Source organism: Oryx dammah, unplaced genomic scaffold (genome assembly GCF_014754425.2).
Source record: "Oryx dammah isolate SB20612 unplaced genomic scaffold, SCBI_Odam_1.1 HiC_scaffold_4, whole genome shotgun sequence".
Classification (NCBI taxonomy): domain Eukaryota; kingdom Metazoa; phylum Chordata; class Mammalia; order Artiodactyla; family Bovidae; genus Oryx; species Oryx dammah.
The window spans coordinates 29986319-30005050 of record NW_024070188.1 but is presented as its reverse complement, the minus strand read 5'-3'; the positions used below and the strand labels follow the sequence as shown (position 1 = coordinate 30005050).

General features: G+C 42.6%; 1 protein-coding gene across 2 annotated transcripts in view; it reads left to right on the top strand.

Moving 5' to 3' along the window:
* The window catches only part of LOC120862538 (sine oculis binding protein homolog), a 164822-nt gene that overhangs the window by 80012 nt on the left and 66078 nt on the right, over positions 1–18732 (top strand). The window contains exon 5 of one of the 2 annotated variants that reach the window (XM_040238558.1): positions 15641–15736. The exons of the other annotated variant lie outside the window; for it this stretch is intronic. Within the exon in view, the coding sequence (XP_040094492.1) occupies positions 15641–15736 (96 nt within the window). The remainder of the gene's footprint in view (positions 1–15640; positions 15737–18732) is intronic. 2 annotated transcript variants of the gene reach the window in all.

Below are 18732 nucleotides of genomic sequence, written 5' to 3'. Positions count from 1 at the left end.
TAACTGCCTTTCACCTGTCCTTCAAATTCTTCAGCCACTGGTCTGGGAGGTAGGGCTCCTCCACCCACAGGCCTTGCAGCCAGAGCAGTTGGTTTATTATGTTTGATGAAGCATAATAACAGTGTTATTATAATCAATCTGTTGTAACTAAATCATTATCTCAACAACTTTCTACATTGATTTCGTGTAAGTTATTTGCAGGCTTTTTTCCCCAGCAGGTTAACAGATAACCTTTGGGCCAATCGAAAGTGTGATTTGGGGGCTTACATTATTTGTGAGTGCTGATGGATTTGCTCTTCTTGACCATGCCCACAACATAGAACAATACACGGCTTCTGTCTTGGCTCTCTGCGTTGCTACCCAACCTTTCCCGAGCTGGAGATCTATTGGAATCTCTTTGCCTGGGAGGATGCACCGGGAATGGCAGGGCTCTTGGGTTTTAGCATTGTCCTGTGTCACTGTGGTGTCTGGCAGAAGGTGATGCACACCACAGGGGAAAGGACAGGCTGATGGTAGATTTCGCCCTGTCCATGTGGAAATTTGGGTGAGCAGACAGCCCTTGTGCTAACGTGTGCTCTACGAGAGGTGAAGCTGATGTGTTCTGGAAAGACAAGGACAGGAAATGACAGGGATGTTGAGAGACCCCCACTGACCATCCCCGGTGGCCCTGTTGGAAGCTTTCATCCTAAGGGCAGTGACCAGCAGAGAAATGTCCTGCATTTTAGCAGATTCCTTGTGGAGCAGGAGAGTCTTCTTTCCCAGGCTTGCAGAGCATCCTTCCTTGGCTGGGGAGGAGCACAGAGACTCTCTCCTTCAAGCCCGTGTTTCAGATGCTTTGCAGTGGTGGCGACAGTCACACAAGGGCTCGACCCACATTCATTGGGTAATTGGTTATTTTAACACAAACTGTGACTAAGGCACATGATTACACACCTGTCAGCCATGTGATGGGGAAGAGAGCTGTCTGTGAGCAGGGGGACTGGCTGCATTTCTTCCCGGGTCTCCGTGGAGTCTTCTCCATCAAAGATGTCATTTTTCATTTTTACCTTGAAACAAGACAAGCATTATAGCTTCTGCCTTGTCTGTATCATTTATAGGAATTGATGCCACAGATGCTAATCTAAACTAATACAATTTCATTCTGATTATATCTTTGTAGATCTCACATCCTAGAGCACAGGAGGGCAGGTTGTAATATGAAGACACAAATGAGCATAAACATTATATGGTACCCGTACAGCAGCTTCCTGTGACAGGGCAAGGGGTGGAAAGAAATGAAAGTGTTTTTTACAAGGACAACATTTTAATTTATGATGAAATAGATCAGAAAAAGAAAGCTGTTTCAGATTGTACAGGTGACTAAGTGCAGGAGGGGATTCCCACTTGTGGTGAGGGGATTGCCAGGTGATTCAGGGTCCTGTCTGTGGGTTTCAAAGGAGGAGTGATGTGTCAGAAAGATGGGGATAAACACATTAAGAAACAAACAAAAAACCTCAAAGGCAACAATTTTGAACTTAATTCTAAAACAAATAAGGACCTAATAAATGTTGCAACATTTAGTTAAAAAAAAAGCCCTAGCCTTTTGAATAAGAAAATAGTATCCATTCATTTGCACATTGACTGAAAATGCTAAATCAAATATTAGACTGTTCAGAAATTCTCCCTCTCCTTTATTTGTCTGCTCCTGTCCATCTTTGGTGAGGCCATTCAGCTTGGGAGGTGTGCTTGTGCCTACAAGCATATGTCCAGCCTCTGCAGAGCGGACATAAGTTGATACAGGATGAAGTTAGTAGCTGGGAAATAAGGAATAAAGGGAGATGGTGTGAATGGTAAAGAAGGGGGACTAACAATAAAACCTAGGTTGTTATTTGGCGGAAGTGTGGTGAAGGCAGTGGAATTCAACATGCAACGGTCCCCCCAGCATGCAACCCTAGGCAGCTTATGTGGGTGGGACTGCCCAGTGAGGGTGGCAAGTTTCTTGATGGAGATGTTACTCATGAAACATAAGAGGAGATAAAGAGAAAAAACAAAATGATGCCTTATTTGCAGGGGGCACAATGGTAGTCAGAGAGCAGAAGAGAAAAGAGGTCATTAAGTGCCTGTTGTGTCTAGGCTGCATAGAGGGTTAGGACCCCGATTAGAGAGTTTATTTATGCATTTCTAAAAGCCCTCAGATCTTCACCAGTATCTTCAGCTTTGCCTTTAGCTGCTGAGCGTGCCCTTTCACTGCATGCAACTTAATTTTAATCAAGACTTCAATGATAAGAAAAGATATTGAGTCCTTATGACCTTCCAGTCAGCTGAGTTTTTCTCTCCAGAAAAGCAATGGGTTTGTAAAATTTAAATAACTGTCATTTATTGAGTTCTTACCCTGAGCCAGACATTGTGTGGGACATGTAATGGATTTTCTCATTCAATCCTTGCAACGAATTCTTGAGCTGGATGTTAACATCCCCTGTTTTTACTGGTGGCTCCGGAAATTGAACTCAGCTCATTATAGGCATCAGATGGCTTTCCTCACCCCTTTTCTGTACTAATATCTTCAGCCAAATGGCACACTGGTTGCTCAGCCTTTAAGAATTTGCTCTTTTCCCCCTTGGTTTTCACTTCCTCATAATTCTTATGTAATTATGAGAATATTTTCTAGTCCTTTTGTGGTTTATTTACAATTATTAAAAAATCTAAATTTTAAATAAGATATAAATGTATGATATTTGACACTTCGAAAGGTGTATGATTAGACCTTGGCAGGGAATCGTTTGTTCTATTGTTATCATTGAGGTTAAAAAATTAACGTGTGTTGAATGTTGAATGGGCTGGATCCCATTCATTTTGTATCCTTCGTTGTAGACGCTCAATAAATAATGAATGAATGAATGAGACCTAAGGAAAAAATTGTTTAAATGCCCCTGTCATTGCTACCCATTTTCTGTGGGTTCACAAAGCCACGTATTAGTGGTTTGGTAGAAATTTGGAGTAGTGTAGCCTATAGTTTATGCAGTTGGGCTAAACATTTTATAATTCAGAGGCAAAGGTCTGTCATCCTCTAAGGCAAATAAATTAACGAAATTTCTTTATCACACTAGAATACTTGATTGTACGCAAACACAGCTTGTTATTATTAACAAGGAGAGGCTAGGGAAATTCCCTGGTGCTCCAGTGGTTAGGACTTGGTGCTTTCATTGCCATGGGCTGGGGTTTGATCCCTGGTCGGGGAACTAAGATCCTGCAAGCTGTGTGACTAAACAGGAAAAAAAAAAAAAAGGGAAAGCTAATACTAGTGATAGATATATCAAGTGATCATTCTTATTTCCCTTTTACTGTTTTCCATATCAAACCATAACAGTTTTCTGTTTGACGCTTAGGCAAGAACCACAGGTGAGTTTTATGAGTTTAGAATCCTTTGTCCTTGAAAACAGTCTCAATCCATCTTGAAATCCAAGAAGAGATTTGGGCTCCCATTCTCAGTTTGAATTCCGTAGTCTTAAATTCATAGGATGTGTAAATGAAGCCAAAATATAGGGGAGATTTGAAAACAAGCAGGCCCTCTAATGAGAAGTCTGTCAAGTTCAAAGACTATGTTCTTCCCCATCTCCTGGCAGTTTCTCTGGCTGCTGTACAAGACCCACCCCCGCACACTCCCATTTCCATGCCCGCTCCCCACCCATTCTTCCCCATCCCTGCCCCACACCTCGAGGGCAGACGCTTGGAAAGGCCGCTGCCTCAAGTGGGCTCGGGGTTTGGGTCTGCTCAGCCTTTGGCTGTGTTTTTGTTGCTTGTGTTGCCTGTGGTCTAATAGACCACAGTCTCCTGTCGGTGGTGGGGTGGGGGATGGCTTCCATGAACACCTCCATTTGAGTTGTGTTGGGCATCAGTGCTTCAGCGTGAAATAGGGAGACCAGAGGGCAAGGTTCCTCCCTCTCCCACCAGCACCCATAGGGATGTTGAGCTGTCAGTTCTCTGCCTCCTGGTAGTGTCTTCAGTTCCTCTTGCTCCTCATCAGCCAGGCTTCCGCTGCTGGCTATGCTGATGTGGAAGAGCCCCTTGTGGTGTGGGGGCAGGAACCTGTGCTTAGGGCCGAGATGCCTGCGTTCAGAGCCCAGCTCTGCCTTTATCAGCTCTTTAGCTTTGGACAAGGCACTTACCTTCTCTACTCTTCAGATTCCTTGCTGGCAAAATGGAGGTGGTAATGGTAATATAGACCTCATAAGGATTTGCTGGGGGGCTTTGATGAGATGAAGTCTGCAAAATTCTTAGCCTGGTGTCTCTTACACAGAACAAACTTGAGTCTTGTGTTACCGTCAGAGGGACTTCTACATTGGGTTTTCTTCTTTTGTGGTGACAGCTCCATGAAGCAGTCATTGAGCGGGAAGTTTCTGGAAGTGTTAATGTTCTCTCCAGTAGGGTCCAATCTGTGGTCTTAGAACCTCCATTATCTCTGGGAGATACCTACCAGTTATCTCATATCTAGAATCACACTGAGCAATTGAGATACCAGGAACTGGAAGAGCTTGGGAATTTTGGTACCAGAATGGCCGGGTAAGGGGTCGGGGGGATAGGGCAAAACAGGAGTGGCAGGTGGGGACTGCTCACTGTGCAGAGCACCTGTTCATTTCTTGTTCTAAAAAGGGAGAGGATGTGGAAACCCAGGTCATTTTTTGTCTTTTGTCACATGGACTTTGATTCCAAAATCTATTTCATGGGATAATAATAATGATAGAGGAGCAAGTGTTCACTGAAGTTGTCATCCAAAAATGGGTCTCAACCTGATACTCAGCTGTTGGCCTCAACGAGCCCTTCCCTCAACACCAAATTCTGCTAGAATGATTATCTCCCATTTAAACATGACACAACCTCACCTTTTATTACCTCCATTTATCGTCTACAGAATGACTAGGATTTAAAACTAAGACTCCAGAGAGTATTGTTTGAGCAGAGGTCATTATTCATGAAGCCTCTGTGCCACCATCTTTGCATTTGGGTCCTCAGAGAGGCTGATTGGCCCTAGGGTTGGAAGCAAGGTAATTTAGACTTTGTTGCTCCAAGCCTGATAATACCTATATTGATGTGACAGGTCAAGTGGCACATGGATTCTAATTGAAGCTGTCAGGAGGGTCCATCCTGTTCACAATCACATTCCAACTTCACGCTCTGAAAGACCCAGGGGCAGAGCCAATGGATTGGTCACCCTGCCTTTCTCCTTTGCCTGCCTCCAGCACATAAATCACAGCACCACTCCACGTTGGTCAGAACATTTGTGTGGACAGTGCACAGTGCATCAGAATTTTCCTCCTAGTCCGCATCTTTCTTCATGTTCAGGCCAGTTTTATAAACATTGCATAATTTCCAGATCTGTTTCTTGCTAAAGAAATCTTACCTTTAAGGCAAATTGTACTTGACATAACATATTGGATGCTGACCCTAAAGCTGTCCAAGGCCAGAGCAGTAACCAGAGTAAGTCTCCTGTGTCTGTCCTGAGTGGAGGACCAGAGTGGTGGGTCCACAGCTAAGTCCATGAGAGAAAGCAAACTCCAGGCAGGCCAAGTGCATGGGTCAGAGGGTCCACGGCAAGGCCAGAGCCAAGGGTAAGGGTGAGGGTGGAGAGCTGGGAGTGGTATGGAAGTGGACTCAAAGTTGAAGCTGGTAGGGAACCAGTGACAAAAGTGCAGAGTGATTGTGAGATCAGCCTTGGGGCCTCTGTCATCCTGCTTAGTGGACACCCAGGGGACAGGGTTCACTGCAGCTTAGCATATGAACCATCCAGGGCAGATGTAGGTGACCCTGCTGTATCTGGACATTGATTATGGCATTTCTTTGGCTGCTGGTGGGAGAAAAGAAAGTTAAATTGGTCTGAGCACTGAACTTTTATCACAGATAACAATTGTGACATCATGGTCCTTGACAAATACTGCTGCTAATTCAGAGCTTATAGTCCTTGACCTCAGAATTAGGGAATAATTCAGAGAGACCATTTGTTTCCATTCATGACACATAGCTCTCCATGACCACTATCACTGGGGTATGCCCTTTGAGATATTTCTTCCAGAAGTAGTGAGAGACGTGCCCTGGTTCAGCCACATCCTCTCACATGTTTTCTGGTATCCATCTACCCTTTGGAAGACCTGTGTGCATATGTCACGAAGAAGGGTGTGTTCTGGGATGGAGACACAGAGCAAGCTAACTGTCCCAGGACCATGACCCACACTTCTCACATCATGGTCCCACCACATTATGCCCACCAGCTGAGCTAAGCAGCCATCAGCCTGATCAGAGTGCATTGCCGATGCTCTGTCTCAGTTATTCCTAGTAGTGAGCAGGGTGGTGGTAATGAGCAGAGGCCCATGAACCAGGCCTTTGGCTCCCCACCCCTCACCCTTCAAGAATCACCACAGTCCAGGCCCCATTTCTCCTCTAGGCAAGTCCAGGGACTCAGTGTCACTAATTTGTACAGGGGGTTCCACTGCTTTGATGAACTGACTCATATTAACTAACTAAAGTCACAACCTGCACTTATATATCAGAGAGCTGGGAGTAAATGAGATAAGACACACAAACATCTTTTATAGTTTGTATGGCATTTTCTATAAGATTAATAAAAAATCATATGATAATGTTGATGATGCTTTTAGAAGTTCACAAAGGAAATTACTAAAGGGTCTGAATAGTTGAGTGAACTCTGCAGGGGGCAGCCCTCTGGAATTGATGGACTTAGCTGTCCTGATCAACCATCTGAAGGTTATTTAATAAGAATTTGGTTAAAGAGGTTGGTTTGTTTTAAGGGTTAATTTTAGAGTTTTTGAAGTGCCATCTCCCGCAGGTTGTGCGAGAGAATTACTGTCTCCTGCTTGCTCTTGGATTTCTTTTCCTAGTCTCTTTGCAGACCACCCTTCCCCCTTCGGTTGTATCTGCCATTAAGTACCCTCATTTTCTAATTTCCTTGGTGTATTCAATCTTGGACTGCTAAACCAAAGACTTAAAAAATTCCCTTAATAATAAATAATACATACTTTAAAATTAATGGCATTAGTATTTTCAAGTTATTCGATACTGATTTATTTTTGTCACTAGCAGAGAGGTGGTAGAGCATCAGAGCTTCAAGTGCTCACCCTGAAGGCACGCTGCCTAGGTTTGAATCTTGATTCTACCACTTGTTAGATGTGTGACTTTGTATAAACTATGAAATCTGTCTGTGCTCTAGTTTCTTCATATAAAATGGAGGCTGATACCTACCTCCTCAGGTTTGTATGGTGTATGTGTGAGTGAATGTAAAATCAGTTAATATGTATCAAGCATTTAGAATGCTGTCTGGTGAGTACATTAGAGCTGCAGGAATGTGAGCTGTTCCTATTAATCCCTGATATTATCCAGAGTGGTATCTTCATCTGGTTCTAGTGTGTTTCTTATTCCCCTTGGAGACCAGGTTGTTTGGGGGGAGACTTCCTATGGATAGTAAATTTCCCCTGTAACATCTGGATCCTTTCCTAGCCTTACAGGTGGGGTCCTGAGGTCTCCTTCCAGTCCTTGCCTGTTTCACATTTTCTCTAATCTCTCAGGTCCATCATGAGAGCTATATATAAAGACCAGGATCCAGACCCTTTGCTTAGTGATTTCAAAGAACAGGAATAAAAGGACCACCTGAAATGCTCAATTATTTGAGCATTTTATAGGGGTCAGTTGGTAGCAAAATGGTGTTATCTGTGTTTCCCTGCCTTTTGTTTTCCCTCTAGGGTCCCAGGGTAATAGATGCAAATAAGCAGTGAAAAGTCAAAAGGCAAGTGATGGGCAGAGGCCGGAGGTGGGGGAGGGGAGCAGTCATTGAGTCTGGATCAAGGGTCCTGGGATAATCAGAAGCTGCCTAGATGTTACGGTGGTATTGCTTTAGCTGAGAGTTGAAAAGAAGGAGCCACATGCCCCAATTGCTGGGTCTTACCTGTGGTCGCTTTGAAAAAGCAGTTCTTACCAAACAAAGACACTCAGGTGACCTGACAAAGAGCAGTGCAAGATAAATCCAGAAGGGCCACCTGTTCGATAAAGGGAAAATAGATTTTAAAAATGAAAAGCAGAAACAGGGATTTCAGAACCACTCAGCAACTGCTCTGATAATTCCAGACACAGCTGAAAAGCGTGCTGGATGGAGGATGATATATTTTCGTCCACGTGGTAGCTGTATTTCAGGCTGATGTGGAATCCGTTGCCGTAACTGTCATGCTATCCATTAGGCCCCTGAGTGAGGGCAGCCATTAATCAGGCAGGAGATCAGCCCCACAGCCTCACACGCTTGCGGCTCTGAGTGGCTCTGACCTGCTATCGTTTAAGGCGATGCTCATGGAGGCCATAAACATGATTCGATTCCCATTATCTTCGTGTTGCATGTTTGTTACTGTTATTCTTTGAAGACTCCAAATTGGATATTAAAAATTTATGATATATATAAAGATTTGTATGGAGTGAAAAAATAGCTGCAGCAAATAAGTCCGTCTCATTCATCAGAGATGTGTGAGCTGTCAGAGGAGCCTGAAGCGGGATGGAGAGAGCCCCCTGCTTGCCAGCTGAGGAGGATGGAGACTTAGGAGGAACTTTGCTGTGGAAAACAGCTTTTCCCTTGGCCCACACGCTAAGTGGGAATTTAAATACATTTTGTTAAAAGAACAAAGTAAAATGGGTGTCACTGCAGGATCCCATAGTCAGTCTTCAGTGACAAGCTAATGAAAGGGAAGGCAAGGGATACAGATGCAAAGATTAGGAGCAGTGTTGAGTTGAGCAAGTGCCTGGTTCCACACACCCATGTTTCTGGGTGCCTGGGATATTGCGGAACAGGGAGCCTGAGGCCAGCTAGGAGTCCCCAGTTTAGGAGAAAGTTCTCTGCCCAGCTGCATGCGTGCACAATCCTGTCCACGACCTATCCGCCATCTGATATTCAGTGACTTGAATGTGTACTTACATAGATGTAGGCAGTTCAGAGTGAAGAAAACGCACTTCCGGGCCTTACCTTAAGGAAGGGCAAGGATTAATGAATCCATTCAACATTATATGTGGAGAAGGAAATGGCAACCCACTCCAGTATTCTTGCCTGGAGAATCCCATGAACAGAGGAGCCTAGTGCGCTACACCAATCCATGGGGTCGCAAAGAGCAGGACATGATTGAGCAACTATCACTCACTCACTCAACATATATGTATAGGCTTGTTCTACAAGGTGCTCGCTGAGCATGGGTCCTTCGTACGTAATGCACAGCCTCTGCCCTCTGGCAGTTTACATTCTGGTTGGGAAGATAAGACAGGAGTCCTGAGCAGGGTGAGTTACACCAAGGTGTCCCAGATGGACTTGGGGCACTATAACTAGGTGAGATGGAAAAATGGAGCAAGGTACCAGGTTGGTTAATCCAGGAACAGAATTTAGGGGATGAGAGTTTTGTAGGCAAAGACCAGAGGTAGACTGGTTTTTCTTAGGCGAAAGTCCATCTGGGTGGGAGGTAGAGGAAAGAAACGTGGGGAAAAGGGATTATTGGCTAAAGTCCAAACTGAGTACTGGATCTGCAAGCTAAGACCCTGATATCTAACCACATGGGAGGGATATGTGTTGGGCAGAAGTGCATGGAATAGTGAGAGGTCAAAGTGTGAGGCAGATGTGATCAAAGAGCTCCAGCAGAGGCTGAGACTCAACATGGCAAGTACTTCTGGGTTCGGGGGCAGAACACCTCCTCTGGGGACTGCAGTGCAAGGCAGAATGGCCAGTTGTTAGGGTTAAAGGATAGGAACTCATTCGTTCATTTTCCATTTATGTGGCCTTTATAATGCAACAAGAACTAGGCGAGGCTCTTACTGCTTGCAGCTGAATAGGCTGCAGTTTCTACACTCGAGGACCACACAAATCTGTGGGAAAGGCAAACACATAGATGGTCATAGTACAGTGCAATGGATGGAGTGGATATAGAGAGGACAGAGAGGTCAGACCAGGAGGAAGAGGTCTCAGATCCGTTCCTAAAGGAGGTGCAATCTGAATGAAGCCTTACAAGATGCTTGCAGATTTTCCAGGAGAAGTGGGGAGGAGAGATGGAGTCTGGTTTTACCCTGGGAAAATGAGGTAAGGGTCAGGAATCTAGGTGAAGGGAATGGACTTTCAGTCATGAGGAATTGGGCAGTAACTCCGGAGGCCTCCCTGTGCTGTTCCAGCCCAGGGCCAGAACCGGCTGCACTTCACTCAGAGGTGAAGACACTGGGCTGATGCTTACATCAAGTTCACAAGGATGTCCACAGCACACTGAAAGGCTGTGTGGCAGCTGCCATCCATTCCTTGCTGAGTTTCCTCAGGACAGCGTTTGTAGACATTTAACAAAGGAAGGACAGACCAGAAATGACATATCAGAAAATGAAATTCCAAGGGTTTTTGAAAGTTGTCACCCCATGATGAATTCCATTTCTCTTGCTAAACTGATAGAGTTAATTTATCTTGAATTTTGAAAAGATATTCTATGGCTTCTGATTCCAAAAATTAGTTATAAAGATATAATTTTTTTTGCCCTACAACTCTTCATCTCTAAACTTATTCCCACAACTTTGAGATGCACTATTTTTGATGTTCCCAAGTCTAGTCACCACACCACATGTGGGAGCTGACATGTGCTACATCTGCTGAAAAGTTGCAAAGCAAAGTCTGGAAGCTCTGCAGCACTCTCCCAAGCTCTCATTCTAGGCAGAACCTTTTCTTGTTTTCAAAAGAAATTCTGAAATCACAATGACACGAAAGTGTAAAACCCCATTCATCTCAGGGAGGTATTAACTCTGAAGCCTAGTTTTCTTTCCACTTAAATGGCAACAGTATTAACCTTTTCATAGAGTCAGAGACATCTCACTTTTCTGGGTAGGTAGTGGAGTTGTTTTTGGAATGTTTCACATTTTCCAAAGGAGTCCTCCACAGGAGAAAAAATGCTAACCTTGCCTGGATCTGCACATGACACCAAGGCTCTAGACCAAAGGAAGAAGTGGATTCTTTGAAAGAGGACTTAAGTTTGCTATATGTAAGAATCAATATTTAAAAAGTAAGTTAGTGATGATTCACAGGGAAATAGAGGTGACAAAAACGTTGTTTAAGCCAGAGGTGTTTGAGATAGAGAGGCCATTAGTCTGTTTCTTACATCCGTGCATGCTAAGTTCCTTAAGTCCCGACTTTTTGCAACCCTGTGGACCATAGCCCACCAACTCTTCTGTCCATGGACTTCTCTAGGCAAGAATACTCGAATGGGTTGCCATTTCCTTCTCCAGGGCATCTTTGCAACCCAGGGATCAAAACCATGTCTCTTATGTCTCCTGTATCTGCAGGCGGGTTCTTCACCGCTAGCATCACCTGAGAAACCCTTCTCGCATAATCTATTATTTATTCAAATATTAGGCATGGCATGAAAATAGATGCATGACTGGCAGCAAGATGGGGAAATCCCTTTGCAGTTTAGGTGAACTTCTTAATTTCTATTTAATGGCAAGAAGTGAAGGTTTCTGAGAATAATAGATCAAAAATGCACCCTTGGTCTTACAATCACATTTGTAGTAAAATGTGATAAACAGCTTCCCATTTGCTTTTCCCCATAGTTGGCATAAATATCTAGCATATTAGTCAGAATAAAGCTGTTGAGAATGAGACACATGGAGAGACTTAGTTCATCATGACGTGTCGACATTACTTCTATGCGAACTGGTCACTTTAAAATGAACTCAGACACCAACATGGGTCTTGTGGCCGCAGTAGTTACTAAGAGCCCATGGCAGTGGTCTGCCTTGAGATGGACAAATAGAGGGGGCACTGTCTGTAGAGAACTCAAGAACAATAAGACCAGCTGAAAGTCAATCTGCTTTGTGTTATTACCATTAGCAGTGATTTCGAGAAACTCCAGTGTTTGCACACCCTCCCTGCAGGGGTCAGGGGCTCCCTCTGTCCACCCACCTTGGTATGCCATTGGCTGCCACCCAAAATGGGGCTGACGCAGAAGAAGGCACTGGCTTCGATATATAAGAGGTTATAAAACATGCTGAAATGAATCTGCATGTAGGGTAAGGAAGTTCTAGTGGGTTTTAGCTAATATTGCCATAGTTGATATGGAATGATAATGAAGCTCGTTTCTACAGAGCACTTACCAGGCTCCAGTCAGTGACTGGGGCCAAAGATCCAATGGTGAGAAGCCCTTAGGAAACTCACAGTCTAGTGGGGAAGACAGAAGTCACAGCAGCCAGTGTAAGGGTGCGTCTGTGTCAGGCCTGAGAGAGGCAGATGGGAGCTATTTGATTTGGTTAGTGAGGTTCGGGAAGGTGTTTTTGAGGATGAGGTACAGTAGGTCTTCCAAGATTGTCACACTAGAAACTAAAAATAAATGGATTTTTTTTTTTTGCTTACAAGCAACTAGCCATGTGGGGCTTCCCTGGTACTTCAGTTGGTAAAGAATCTGCCAGCAGTGCAGGAGACCCAGGTTTGATTCCTGGGTGGAGACGATCCCCTGGAGAAGGAAGTGGCAACCCACTCCAGTATTCTTGCCTGGAACATCCCCATGGACAGAGGAGCCTGGCAGGCTAAATCCATGGAGTAGCATAGAGTTGGACACAATTTAGCGACAGCTAGCCATGTAATCTGTTAAATCTTCAGAGTCAGTCCCACTGCCGGGTCCACATCCTGGATCTTCCTAGTGTTGCATACCTGTTCACTTCAGAGGGCCTGGGGCCTGGCTGTAGACCATCCAGACTCACTCAGGGTCTCCTCTCAATTCTCCCCTCCAGGCAAACTTCTTATATCAGTGCTTGGGCTGCCTGTGCATTACTGTTACCTGAGAACTTAAAACAACAACAAAAACCACCCATGTTAAGGCCCAATTAAATCAGAATCTTGGAAACATGGCGGGGTTGGGGGGTCAGGCACTAATATGTTAAAAACCACTGCAGATGATTCTACTGTGTAGCCAGAGCAGAGAACTACTGCCTTAGATGGATTCAGTTAATTTCACTTAGGCTGGTAAAAATAATTTAAACTTTTACATTAAAAACAACTTGAGAATGCAAAGGGGATTACTTCCGTGTGAGGTGTGTGAGTGCTTGTGTGCACACACATGAGGGTGATGATGTCTCCCGGTATGTTGTGTGCTTTCCGTTTCCGGCGGGTGGTGGAAACACAGTGAATGGCTGGGGGATGGAATTTCTTAAACTCAAGAATCAGGTTGACTCTCAGAGGCAGACCGTTCTAAGCTCCATGGAATGTGATGCAGAGGCAAATACATGGCTTAATAAAGAAGCAAATTTCTGCCTTTCTCTCTCCACTCCTAATCATTCCAGCCCTCCTTTTCCTTTCTTTTCCCCTGATGTTTTATTTAACCTCATAATTTATGAGGCTTTATATAAAATCTGTGGCTCCTTTGACGAAGCACATTCAAATCTTAATGGTTTTTTTTTGTCCTTTAAAAACAAAAAAAGCATTGTGAGCACCTTACATGTAAGTGGAATGAATGTATTTTTGCCTCTAATGTTGAAAATATCCCTAGGCATCTGGTGTGTATGAATGTGTATACATAGTACATGCATAATAAACATATTCTACCTTATGAATATTTATATACAAAATACATATATATTGAATATAGATATATATATGTAAATAGTAGCCCTTGCAAACTATATGCAATGTATGTTTCCAAGCATTTGCATCATAGTGCATCAGGAATATAATAAACCTACCACCAAGTTTAGCATATTTTGAGGTGGCATTTTTCTACAGAGTTGTGCTTAGGTCTAGTTACTATCCATGTATGGGTTTTTTTTAATCACTGAAATGTTTAAGCGGTACCTGAAAGTAAGGTGCTGGGTGTAGCAGGGTAAAAAAGATTAAATAGATGTGGTCTCTGCTTTCAAGAAACCTGTACCTCTACCGAGTGTTTAAAATTCACTTAAGAAGAATCTGACATGCTATCCATTGGCATCTTATTGCTTTTTATACTGCTGCCTTTTATGTGTACACTCTGCTTAAATGGGCCCCGTTTAAGGCTCTGTTGGCTTCTCACTGATGTAGCTGCAGAGTAGGGCTGATGCTGGGAGAAGAAATATCATTGGTTCCAGTGCCTTGATAGCCATTGGGCATGAGCACGCTTACACTTCTTTCTTTGTCACACATAGTCCAATCCTGCAACTACATTTTCATTTTACTCTGATTTGGTCGTGGGTTGGGAGGGAAGGTACAGGTAAAAGGCACAAAATCCCAGAGATGTTTGTAAATCTCAAAAATACTTCTTGTAATCCCAGTTTTCCTACCATGACAGTCCACTTGCAAATTCCATCAGTTCCCTCCCTGAAATAAATAGCAGAAGCCTTTATTAAAGACAAGCTGCCCCTTCTACAATATACAGAATAGGGATCCCTTTCTAAAATGACAGTCCCTAGTCTTGCTGAGAGCTCTGAGTAGTGCTTGTCAGGGGCAGCTTTCACGCCATTAACAGAGAAACAATACTCGGCGCTGCCACCGCTCTGTGCCGATGTATGCTCATTGTTTTCTCCCCCTCAATCCATACATCACAACAGGTAGTTCTCAGCTGTTCCCCCGGTGCCAGACATACATTTTATCTAAAGAGACAGCAGACAGAACTACCTGCTGCTTCCTGTGCGGCTCTCCCTGTGTTTCTCTCCTTTTTCCTACTTCACTTGGGCTTTTTAAAATCAGCTGGCAGGGAGCCAGGAGCTCATCATTTTAATGCAGTGCAAAATGGAATATGCATAATTATATGCAAGCCATATGTGAGGGAGACAGCTCAGCTGTGAATTTCAGAAGGGCCAGGAAAGAGAGAGCAGTTAGGGCTGCGATAAGAGGAAAGCAGAGCGGAGTGCAAGTGTCACCCAAATGGATGGTTTAATGAGTGCGCTGCGGACACGCCTCCTTTCACCTACCGTTTTCTTCTCTCCAACTCCAAACCAGAAACTGATGGAGATTAGAAAGGGAAGACTGTATGCAAGGGGTATTGCTAATGGGTTCTGTTAATGTCTCCATTTAAACTTAAGCTTTCTTAATTAACAGTGTAGATGAAAATAACCAGTAACTTTTAATGCAGCTTCTTAATTAAATCTTTTTTATTTTTACTGCATTTGATTTAAGAATCATTGTTCTTACTAGATCATTGCTCCTTTCAGATCTTATTTAAAAATTGAGGAGAATCAGTTTATCTCTAATAGTATGACAATGCAAAATATAACTATGCAAATTGCTTTTCTTATGGCCTTGCTATTAGAATATTTTAAAAGTGCATTATCTACAGATTGCTTAAGCATGCCAAAAAGTTTAAACACGTATGTATGTCATATAATCCTAAATGTGCAAAAAAAAGTCACTGGAAGTCTGAAGTGGTGGTAATTTTCAGCAAAATTATTTGATTTTGTTTTGTTTCATGTCATTTAAAATATTACACCACAATGAATTTGCATGTTCAAACTGAACTATGTAAAGAAAAATAAATCCCAAATTTTGATATCTAAAAGGCGTACTGCGTATTTAAACAAATTTCTTAATGATGTTGTGATTTCTGGATTCCCGTTTGTTTAATGATCTGAGCTGTTATGCTTTTAGCTTTTTTTTCTTCCATTATTTGTAAGTCCCTAAATAGGCCATTATATTTCCCTTCAGGCTAGAGATGAAGATGGACATGCTGAAAATTTTCCCCAGCAGCACTATGCTAAGGAAACTCCAAGGCTTGCCTTCAAGAATAACTGCGAACTACTTGTAAGAATAACATACTTACAACAAGTCTAGAATGTTACTTTAGCACAGTGAAAACAGTTTTTGAAAGGGTTTGTTCATTATTACATAATTTTTGAAGTATTATAGTTTTTCTGTATAGAGTTCTTAATGCTAATTCTGATATCACTGAATATGAAGTTTAAGATCTCAAATTGTTTGCACATCTTTTATATCTGATTATAGAGCTTGGATGGCCCTGTCTTTATTAGTTTGTTCTGTGTAGTAGTTGATTAGCAGCCATTTGGAGAATGGCTAGTAAAGTTAAAAAGATAGAGAAAGACAGTTGATATATGTAAGCTTGGAGAGAGAAAAAAAAAAAACACAACAATTCCACCTCCTTCCCTCCTCCTACTTCCTAATTGTACACTATTTTAGGCGACAACATGGTAATATTTTGTTCTGCTAGGAAAGATAGCAGAGTTGACACGCAGTACTCCCTTTAGAATTCAAGTATTCCTGCACTCTCTTGCCAAACTCAATCAGGCGCTTTCGTCTCTCCTATGTAGAAGTCAAAGCAGCGACAGGATGCGGGGATGTTTCCAAGTCGTGAGAGAGAGGATCTCAGCTGTGACAGGGACTCTGTTCCAACACAGGGTTAATTTGCTGTTCATTTTAGCATTTACAGCGAGACAAGATGAAAAGAGAGCAGGAATGCCTATTATATTTCTATTAAATGAATCTGTTGGGACCTAATGTTCTTGATTAGCTTTTGAAAACAAGTGCTCCGCAATGCATTTTCTGTTTACCTAAAGTAAACAGAGAATGAATTGTCATTTATTTAGAGATTCAAACACTGCTTTTGAAAATGAAGCTTTATGAGGGATCTTAGCTATGTTGTCCCTAAATGTTCTTTTCTTTTCAATTGCATTAAGGCAAAACATTTGCTCCAACTAAATGAAAACACTGAAAGAGAATGAGGATGCTCATTTGTGACATTCTGAGGTAGTCTCATTTCTGTTTAGTTTTTTGGTGGAACACATTAGGAAATCGCACATGTAATAGTCTTTGGACTTATCTCTGATACAAACTATTCATTAAAAATAAAATGTCCAAAGAGCAGGAGAAGAGAGAAAAATTCAGTTCTTACTCATTCTAGCCACAGTAGCTAGATGTTGACAGGAAGAAACTCCTTCCCCATCCACAGTCTGCATGGTTACAATAGCATCACTTATTCTGTGTGTCGTCCCTTGACCAATCAATCCGCAGGGAAATTCACTCCTTATAAATGCAATTTTTTCCTGAAATTTTAACTCACCTCGTATTTTATCCTAGGGCTCTTAAACTTCCAGGGTTGCTAGTGTTACCTATTTTGGGGAAACCCTTTTCACTTATTTCCATTTTAATGTTTCACTCTGTAGCTCTGGTTTTCTAGCAGAAGACCATAGGGGCCATTTATTATATGTTTTGGTATTAAAATGCTTTGGGGGATAGCTTACTTCTTTTTAGAGATACTGTTTATAGTAATATGCCATATTTTACTTTTTTCCTATATACTGGAAAAACGAATATGCTTGAGCCTGGATTGTGGTCAGTTTATACGGGAGAAAGTAAAACATACATGTGAACATCTTTTCCAGCTATCTTTAGAGAAAATATATGTTTAGTCATTGATGTGCTTAAACACAATATTGTATTGGCAGTAGTTTTGAGAAATCAGTGCAAGCTTTGTCCTTCTAGTAGCTATTAGAAATACTTTATAATTTCTTGTGATAAGAGAAAAAAATAGAGTGAAAAAACAAGTGAGCTTATTTCTCCAAGGAGAAATGTAATTTTTTTCACCTGCAAGAGAAGCGATGGTGTTTGGCTGGTTATGAATCTCTGAGAAGTTATGCTTCTCTGTGAAAGAGATTTGTTCGTTCATAAGAGAGGAAGCCCTTGGAGTTTTCTTAGTGCAGCTTAGGGCAAATTTAAAAGACTGCAAAAGAAGATTGCAAGCCCTGCTCCAGAGGGCTTTTCTTAGCTTGAGGGTGAGTCTGCCCTCCTGTGCAGTTCACTATAACAGGAGTGGGTTTAGAAAGTGGGGGAGCTCTTTGAGGGATGATGATGGCTCTTGGGAGAAAGCGTTGAGGGAATGGATTATTCTGGGTTCCCAGGTGATCAGGGACACACGCTGGAAGGTTAACCCTCTGGGCCACAGCTGCTGACACAAAGTGCCCTGGCCAGGGAGACAGGACATAGCCTCTGACTCTGTTACTGACCGTTGATGGTCTCTGCCCTCCTTCCCATACCCCCAGTCTCTGCTTCTTGGGAGAGGAGGAATATTAAGTAACCTAAACAAAAGCAAAGTAGAAGCAATGCCTAGAATGCACAAGTATGTGTAATCAGAAGGCACTGACAAAGAAAGCATTGGCTGAAAGAAGAATTTGCCGCGCAACTGTTGATTTCCTGTAGGTACTGATTGGCCCGTTTAAACCTCAAACTATGATATGTGCCTTCACACTTAACGTGCAGCACAAATGACTAGATGTTTAGCTTGGTGGCCAAGATTCCTAGGTTGGTGATTGTGCAGCAGTTTCCTTATGTTTTTTTTATTAGTTTTGAAAATGCAAGGCTGTCAAGATGAGTGACATAAGATAAAACTTGCATATTATTTGATATATCACAATTCACTGTGGCCCCATCTACCACTTCATAAATAGATGTGTACACACACATACTCCTCAGGGTATTTTGCTGGTCTGTCTAAGCTTATGACCAAAGCAAATAACTTACAATAAAAGACAATGTGGGGAATTAATATCCCTTCCCTGAACAATACAGCAACATGGGGGACTTCCCTTGTGATCCAGTGGTTAAAATTTTGCCTTCAAATGCAAGGGTGCAGGTTCGATCCCTGGTTAGGGAGCTAAGATCCCTTGTGGAGGAAAAACTGAAACATAAAACAGAAGCAGTGTTGCAACAAATTCAATAAAGGCTTTAAAAATGGTCCGTAAAAAAAAATCTTTAAAAATCAAAAACAATACAGCAACATAGCTCAT